At 41.4% G+C, this 9193-nt stretch overlaps 1 protein-coding gene across 1 annotated transcript; it reads left to right on the forward strand.

Annotated features, from left to right (window-relative positions):
* Window positions 1–7857: 7857 nt before the first annotated feature.
* On the forward strand, window positions 7858–8767 carry LOC116365186 (zinc finger C2HC domain-containing protein 1C-like). Its single transcript, XM_031817899.1, has 2 exons — window positions 7858–7971; window positions 8294–8767. Exons 1-2 carry the CDS (start codon window positions 7897–7899, stop codon window positions 8498–8500), a joined length of 282 nt encoding a protein of 93 aa, XP_031673759.1. The 5' UTR covers window positions 7858–7896; the 3' UTR covers window positions 8501–8767.
* Window positions 8768–9193: the final 426 nt, after the last annotated feature.

The raw sequence follows: 9193 nt of genomic DNA on the forward strand, positions 1-9193 counted from the left end.
ACTATGTACGTTGAAAACACTGTATGTTAAAAGCACTGTATGTGTATCATAATGATTTCACATGTGAAGTGTTCCAAAAACATGTTTTCACATGATTTCACATTTGCAATTTCACATGTGAAATCATGTGATTTTCCACATGAAAAATGTGAAATGTGGTTATTCCTTAAGGGTAGTTTCCAACAATAGTAATGTGTTTATCCACTATACAGATGAACCAGGCAAGGCTGTCCATTGTCTCCTCTTGTTTTTTTCTCTCATAAGAACCATAAACCTGCCTTATCAGAGCCAAGGAAAATATCCAAGCAATTCAAGTGAAGAATTATATGAGTATGTCAACCTTCTATCCTTATGATATATTATTGACAGTTGAAAAACCAGAAACCTATTTGAAGGCTGTGATAAACAGACAGAGTTTCAGGGCGACCTAGGCCTCAGCAGGAGCCTGGGTGTTGGAGTGAATCGTCTGCTGGATGAAGTCCATGTAACGGGGTATGCAAGTGTAGACTCGAGGGAAACATTCCAAAGCACAAGCATTGCAATGCCTTAAAACTCAAAGCATAGTTTAGTTAGTTTATTTATTTAGCACATAAAGAAAACATCATACATTAAAAAAGGTCAAACATTACAGTGCAGGGAGAGGGGAACAAACTCAAGATCAAACTAAATAATGAATACAGAAAATCGATTAACAAGACATTACATGAAAACAAACAGAAAGCTAAGACATGAAGAGAGAGTGAAGAGTAAAATGCTAAACAAAATAGGGGTGGGTACTGCTGTGAGAGGTAGTTTGGATGACTGGGCTTGTGCCTAAAGGTACTGCTTTAATAGTTGTGTTTTTAAACTGTTAATGGACATGTGATTCGTCGGATGTCCTGGTCAGTTATTTCAAGACAGTGGCTCCTCGCGTGTTATTGACAATTGTCCTTGGGTTGTCCTGTAAAAAGCAGTATGAAGATGATTAGCAGATCTGGTCACGTGGCAGCTGCCGCCATAAACAACATGTCAGGAAATGAATCACTCATCAAGTGCATAAACAGGATGAGACTGAGTGTAAGGGCTCCAGTATACTAAGTTCCGTTCCAGCCATTATTATGAGCCGTCCCCTCATCAGCAGCCTCCTGTGATGCCCAAGGACCAGTAAGCCATTCCCCCGCCAAGGGGTAAAAATCTATCTCTCTCTACAGTATCCAGAGGACTGACTATTCAATGTGTGATAGAATAATGCTATAGTATCCATTGTATTTATGTTTTCAATTAACATTTGGCGACGAAATACAGTTAACATTTTGGCAACTCCATCTGTTTTGCTCCATAGTTGCACATGCATCGGTCTTGTTGCTAAACAACCAACCCATCTACACCAGACCCTAATTGTGACTGTGGGGACACAAAACAATTACCAATAATATACACTAGATGGAGACAAAGTTTGATATATTGTCCACAATTGTCCATAATGGTGCAAAAATTATGCAGAAAAATATGTATGTGTGAGAGGGGATGCTGGTTTATTCTGAGGCCCCCAGCAGTTAGATGCTATCTAGGACTCCAATTAATGTTCAACATAGTCGTTCAGCAACCAAGACTCTGGGCTACCGAAAAAAACAGTTTGTCAATGTCCATGGAGGCTGCAAGTTAGTGATCCCCAGCTTTGCATTCTCTCTGATCTGGTCCTCCATGAGGGTGACCAACGGAGAGAAACTAGGTTATCGATATGTCTAATTTTCTTGACTACTAGTGGAGGGAAGGACTAGAACTGAGGCTCTCAATTGTGCATCTGTAAAATATTCTGAGGGTCTTAGGGGCCAAGCCAAATTTCTTCAGCCTTCTGAGGTTGAAGAGGTGAAGTTGCGCCTTCTTCACCACACTGTGTGGGTGGACCATTTCAGATGGTAAGTGTTGTGTACGCCGAGGAACTTGAAGCTTTCCACCTTCTCCACTGCGGTCCTGTCAATGTGGAAAGGGACTTGATCCTTCTGCTGTTTCCTGAAGTCCACGATTGGCTCCTTCGTTTTGTTGATGTTGAAGAGGTTATTTTCCTGGCACCACTCGGCCAGGGCCCTCACCTCCTCCCTGTAGGCTGTCTCGTCATTGTTGGTAATCAGGCCTTCTACTATTGTGTCGTCTGCAAACTTGTTGATTGAGTTGGAACCGTGCGTGGCCACGCAGTCATGGGTGAACAGGGAATACAAGTGGTGCACCTGTTTTAGAGAAATGTCATCATTGAACATTGTTAGAGGTTTCATTGTCTGATTACAGTGCATTCGGAACCTTGACTTTTTCCACATTTTGTTACATTACAGCCTTATTCTTGAATGTATAAAAAAAAATCCTTCTCATCAATCTATACACAATACCCCATAACGACAAAGCAAAAACAGGTAAAAAATATCACATTTACATAAGTATTCAGACTCGTTACTTTTGGCAGCGATTTCAGCCTTGAGTATGACGCTACAAGCTTGGGACACCTGTATTTGGGGAGTTTCTCCCATTCTTCTCTGCAGATCCTCTCAGGTTCTCTCAGGTTGGATCGGGAGTGTCGCTGCACAGCTATTTTCAGCTCTCTCCAGAGATGTTCAATCAGGTTCAGAACGGGCTCTGGCCACTCAAGTACACTCAGAGACTTGCCCCGAAGCCAATCCTGCATTGTCTTGGCTATGTGCTTAGGGTCGTTGTTCTGTTGGAAGGTGAACCTTTGCCCCAGACAGTTTGGCTGGGCGGCCAGCTCTAGGAAGAGTCTTGGTGGTTCCAAACGTCTTCCATTTAAGAATAACAGAGGCCACTGTTTTCTTGGGGACCTTCAATGCTGCAGATATTTTTTGGTACCCTTCCCAGATCTGTGCCTCGACACAATCCTGTCTCGGAGCTACAGACAATTCCTTCAACCTCATTTGTTGGTTTTTGCTCTGACCTGCACTGTAACTGTGGGACATTTATATAGATGGGTGTGTGCCTTTCAAATCATGCCCAATCAATTGAATTTACCACAGGTGCTCCAATCAAGTTGTAGAAAAATCTCAAGGATGATCAATGGAAACAGGATGCACTCAATTTCGAGTTTCATAGCAACGTGTCTGAATACTTATGTAAATAAGGTATTTCTGTTTTTGTTTTTTTACATCTTTGCAAACATTTCTACAAACCTGTTTTTGCTTTGTTGTTATATGTGGAGACAGATGAGGAAAAACATAGATTAAATCAATTTTAGATTAAGGCTGTAACGTAACACCATTCAGGTGCGTTTTATGGCTTATGCTGTATGCGCTTTTATGATCTAAAGCCACGCTGTTGCAACTGCCTGTAAACACACAGTCCAGCTCAAATTGAATGATGACAGGCCTGTGTGTCAAATGGCTTATTTACATAAAGGCCTACCATAGATGTGATTGGCTATGGCACACTTGTCTGTGTAGACCCTGGTCCTGGACAAGACAGATGATTAATTGTCCAAATGCACAGCCACTTTCCTACTCTATATTGATATATAATTTTCACAAATGCCTTACAAAATGTGAAATTACCATATCTAAGTGCTCGCTTGTCATGAAAAAAAAAGTGAAATATTCTTCCTGGGGTGTATAAGACAGATTTTAAATAAGATTTCATGTTGCTAAAATGCTATTAGTTCCATTTTAATACATTCATAAATATACAGTATATACTAGTGTTATGACAATTCCAAATCTCTACTTTGGTTAGCGGGCTGGCCTTGGGACAAGAAGGTTCTGGTTTGAAGTGCAATACCATGCACAGACAAACCTCACAAAATCAACATTTAAATAATACATTTGAAAAACTGGCCTTGATGGCACCAAATTCTCCAAGACACTTCCCCTGTTCTGTGCCTTGACACAATCCTGTCTCGGAGCTCTACTGGCAATTCCTTTGACCGCATGGCTTGATCAATGGAAACAGGGTGAACCTGAGATCAATTTAAAGTCTAATAGCAAAGGCGCTGTAAATAAGGTATTTTAAAAAAATGTTTTAAATGAAATTCGCAAAATAGATACTAAAAAGCTGTTTTCGCTTTGTTATTATGGGATATTGTATGATTTTGTTGTTGTTTTTACCCATTTTAGAATAAGGCTGTAACGTACTGCAACAAAATGTGGTAGAAGTCAAGGGGTCTGAATACTTTCCGAATGCACTGTATATGTCCCCTTTATTTATCATACAGATCTGAATTGATGCACAGAGAAAATACTGTAAGAACGGCCTTTGTTCGGAATTCTGTCACTGTACATTTCAAAAGTGCTAATAACGAAAGTATTCACCCACCTTGGCATTTTTCCTATTTTGTTGCTTTACAACTGGGAATTATCTTGTAGTAAAAGGATTGCCTTGTTGAATTTGCCAATGAACAAAAGCACAGCATAATCCCGACGCCAAAGCTTTCGGTAGACCCTTGGTGCGCCCTGCGAGTGGGGAGACTGAACAGACAAGGCAAACGTTCCAATGCTGTTCCAATGCATGGTGAAATTAAACCATCTTTACATTGTCAGCACAGTAAAAGAAAAACTATTAAAACATAATCAATGTACATTATTCTGTGGCTAGAGTTGAGTTGAACCACAAAGACACAAACCAGTTGAAGAGAAATAGGCAGAAAACCAGATTTGTGACTCTCCAGTTTTCCTTCTGGAGCAAAGTAAGAAGCATTTGATACATAAGAACCCATTCCAGTACTGCATCTCAATAGTTCAACACTCTCCTTCCCATCATGTGTACTGATCTTTAAGAACTCAACAAGAAAATTGGAAACAACAGCTTTCACCTATCCAGTGTCATAAAATATGTGCATATGAAGGAAAAGACACAACCAGAAGCCACTTAGATACTATTTGACTCAATCCTGGAATGTGCTCCAAAAGTCTCAGATAGCTCCCTTTAATAGCACCAACGAGTCTAGGTGGACTTGAATGTGTACAATTTAACAGGTTTTATCTTGTCCTTTCAAATGGTCAGTATGGAAATCAAACAAGGAAACAAGACTTATTGGATTGGAACTCACACCAGTGTTGAATCTCAAAAGTCCTTCCTCCAGTCTTCTCCCCACCCTCTCAAAACATGAAGGAGCGCATTGTAGAAGAATAACTTTTTAAGAGTCACACATTGTGACAAAATTGTGGTTTTAGAAGGGTCAAGGGGCACACCCAGGGTGAGTCCTCATCTTCCTCCTCTATCGTTGTAAAACTGAGATGACACCCACGCCAAGCCCCACTTGAGGTTGGTCAACATTAACTTGAGCGCTTTGGTCCACTGCTCCTCTGAGTTGAACTGGATCTTGATGGAGAAGGAGCCGCCGCTGCCTCCCGTGTCCTCAATCTTACCCTTCTCGACATCCATCCTGACCCATAACAGAAAAAGATGTGCTAAAACTCAAACCCCCAGGTGTTTATTTCTTGAGGGGTATGAACGAAACTGGTGCAACATCTACAGCTGCTAACACCCACATTTAAGGCCAGTATGCTAAAACAAAAATAATCTGCAGATTTCTCATGCTAGTGAGTAGTTGGAGGCAAATGATCATGCAGAGACAAAGGAGTAAGCTGTCAAAAGCTGACCAACTCCAGTTATTTGTGTAAGTACAATAGAGTACCACAGTATGAGTCATAATAGCCATAAAACATAGCGGTCAAATAAGGAAATGGTTCCAACCGTATTTCCACCATTCATTTCTCCCCATAGGGAATTTTAGAAACACTTAAAATAAGGATTATTTTAATTATGATGTCACAACTGATCAATAAATTCCAAATGTTCTGTTTGAACATTCTGGTGTCTGGTTGCTGAAAATAGAACACCAGTATGTATCTAAGACAATCTAGCAGATTCCTCCTGAGATATAGTTAACACAGTAGATCACCATAAAATATAGAAAGTGCTACTAGACGAAAACTTAGTTGCAGAACGAGGTTAGAAGAATGCCACTGTCAATCTCCTTGATGATGAGGAGATTCTTGCGGCCGCTACAGGAAGATAATGCTTTAACAGGGAACCTTGGAGCTGTCAGTACCAACTCCGTTCAGCCTGCCCTGCCATCTCAACCCAAGGCCACTGAGAAGCTTCCAGGGCTCAAACAAAACAGTTTAAACACCTCCAGAATCCCAGTACTGGAGTTGACTGAAGAAAGAAAGGGTGCTCTGCAGCGACTTGCCAGTTTGAAGGCTGTGGAAAAGAAACCACATCCTCCCTCCAGAATCCCAGTACTGCAAAAAAAGAGGTCCATCTGCAATGGGAGGAGTCAAGGACTGCATGTAGCTCCAACATCTCAGCAGTCAGGGAAGGCTACTGTTCCTCCCATCCAGATTCCACTGCAAACCATCCATACCAAGAGGGATCAAACCTGCGTGGTGAAAGACATCTCCCTCCATAGTGCCAAGTCATTGAAGGCAGTCCATGGAGCCAATATAGTCACCAAGATGCCACTGCCTCCCATTAGAGACAGAGTCACTGTGCCAAACAATGATGCCAAGAAGAAGCCATTCCAGCCAGTCAGACCAGAGGGCAGCCTTCGTCCTGCTGCTTCAAAGTACAGAAGGCATGTTGTGAAGAAACACGTTCAGTTCAAGCCTCAGACCCTAACTGTACACAGGATCAGAGGCTGAGCAGGTGATGGCATATATGAAGGCCAAGCTGATCAGTGTCACCCAAGAATTGAAACTGATTAAGAGTGGGGCCAAGATGCATGCTCAGTCTTTAGATGAGAAAAACGCAAAAGAGCGGTTGAGAAAAAGGTGGAGAAGTTCATCCAGGAGATTTGCCTAATGAAGGTGGATTCTGACCTAAGGGAGATGATAAGAGATAACGAAGAAGAGGAAGAAAGGAGTAAAGAGGTGAGGAGAAATGAAGAACAAAGCAGTGTGGCAAGTAACTTCTTGCGTCGAGCCATCCCGGATCCGGGATCGTGAATACAGCCTCAAGCTCATTACCATAACGCAACATTAACTATTCATGAAAATCGCAAATGAAATTAAATGAATATGCTAGCTCTCAAGCTTAGCCTTCTGTTAACAACACTGTCATCTCAGATTTTCAAAATATGCTTCTCAACCATAGCAAAACAAGCATTTGTGTAACAGCTAGCGCAGCTAGCGTAGCATTTAGCGTTAGCATCAGCAGGCAACATTTTCACAAAAACCAGAAAATCATTCAAATAAAATCATTTACCTTTGAAGAACTTCAGATGTTTTCAATGAGGAGACTCTCAGTTAGATAGCAAAATGCTCAGTTTTTCCTGAAAGATGATTTGTTTAGGAGAAATTGCTCCGTTTGGTGCGTCGAGTTTGGCTACCAAAAAAACCCGAAAATTCAGTCTCAAAACGCCAAACTTTTTTCCAAATTAACTCCATAATATCGACTGAAACATGGTAAACGTTGTTTAGAATCAATTCTCAAGGTGTTTTTCACATATCTCTTCATGATATATCGTTCGTTGAAAGCCTCCTCTCTCCTCTCAATCACTGAATGACTGCGTGCAGCTTGTAGATTACGCACCAATTTAGACAAAGGACACCGGGCGGACCCCTGGTAAATGTAGTCTCTTATGGCCAATCTTCCAATGATATGCCTACAAATACGTCACAATGCTGCTGACACCTTGGAGAAACGATAGAAAGGGCAGGCGCATTCACAGCCATATAAGGAGACAATGGAAAACAGAGCTTCTTTTTGGTTTCGCCTGTAGCATGAGTTCTGTGGCACTCACAGATAATATCTTTGCAGTTTTGGAAACCTTAGAGTGTTTTCTTTCCAAAGCTGCCAATTATATGCATAGTCAAGCATCTTTTCGTGACAAAATATTGCGCTTAAAACGGGCACGTTTTTTAATCCATAAATTAAAAGAGCGCCCCCTATATCCAAGAAGGTAAGCCAAAGCAGACAGCCATGAGATATACTGTGATCAAGCCAAAGGAAGTCAAGAAGGGTTTGAACATGGAAGAGAAAAAGGAGGACAGACAGGTAATGTAGCTTGACATTCCAAAGCCATGCTAACTGCTGATCTAGTATAGTGTTGGTGATCACGTGCATTTGTATCAGATGAGGCTGATGGGATGAGTTATAGGAGGATAGGATCGTTGTCATGGCTGGAATTAAATGAATTGTTCAAAACAAACGTGGTTTCCATGTGATTGATGTGTGTGATACCGTTCCTTTTATTCTATTCCAGCCATTACAATGAGCTCCCCCCACCACCCTCACCTGGTTTGTACATATTGTATATATTGTCTCTGTTGCCCAGCTGCCCATTATTTGGCCCATCTGATAACATCCGTTCATTCAGGTGGTGTTGAAATGTCAATTTGGGATGAGTGCAGCCAACTCCAAGCTGAAGCAGTTTGAGCACTGCGGCCGGTCCTTTGATCCTAGTCGCCTGGAGAAACACAGTGAGATCTGTGCCAAGCTCTCCTTCAAGAGCTCTAGACGCTGGGTCTATGACTCCACCAAGCACCAGCTCAAAGCCACTGTACTGGCTGGCTACGTGAAGTGATCAGTGGTGTGATGCACCAAGGGACCTGAGAGTCTGTCACTCTTTTGTATTTTGTATTGAACAGACAGACATACAGTGACTGGTAAACCACCTGCTGCCCAAATTAGGACTTTTACCTTGAAATCTGTGAGGGTTCCAATAAGAGGCAATACTACTAGGAGGCAGTATTGTATCCAGAAACGTCTAAGCCAACAGTGTTCAGCAGTTCCTCAAATCTCCAGAAACACCTGTATAAAACACCTCAATAAAATCCAATCCAAATACTCATCTAAATCATTCTGTCAGATGTGTTACTAGTGCAGGAAAGTAGAATAAATGAAATATTAAGAAACAAGGTATTTGTCAAATCTGAATATGGAAAGTACTGATTTTTTTAAATGAATTGGAATAATGAGGAAAGATAAAATTATTAATTTAGTTGTATAACTTACCAAATTTACACAAATAACGGAAGATGGTCAGCTTTTGACAGCTTAATCCTTGGTCTCTCGGCATAATCCATAGATGATTACAATTATAAAACATGTGTGTTCATGTACTGGGCCTTGTAGTTAGTTACCTCACGTGTTGGTAACAACCATCACACCTCTTCATCCATGCTTCACGGTGGGAACCACACATGCAGAGATCATCAGTTCACCTACTCTGCGTCTCACAAAACACAGCGGTTGGAACCAAATATCAAATTCGGAC

The sequence above is a fragment of the Oncorhynchus kisutch genome, unplaced genomic scaffold, assembly GCF_002021735.2.
Source record: "Oncorhynchus kisutch isolate 150728-3 unplaced genomic scaffold, Okis_V2 scaffold1189, whole genome shotgun sequence".
NCBI lineage: Eukaryota > Metazoa > Chordata > Actinopteri > Salmoniformes > Salmonidae > Oncorhynchus > Oncorhynchus kisutch.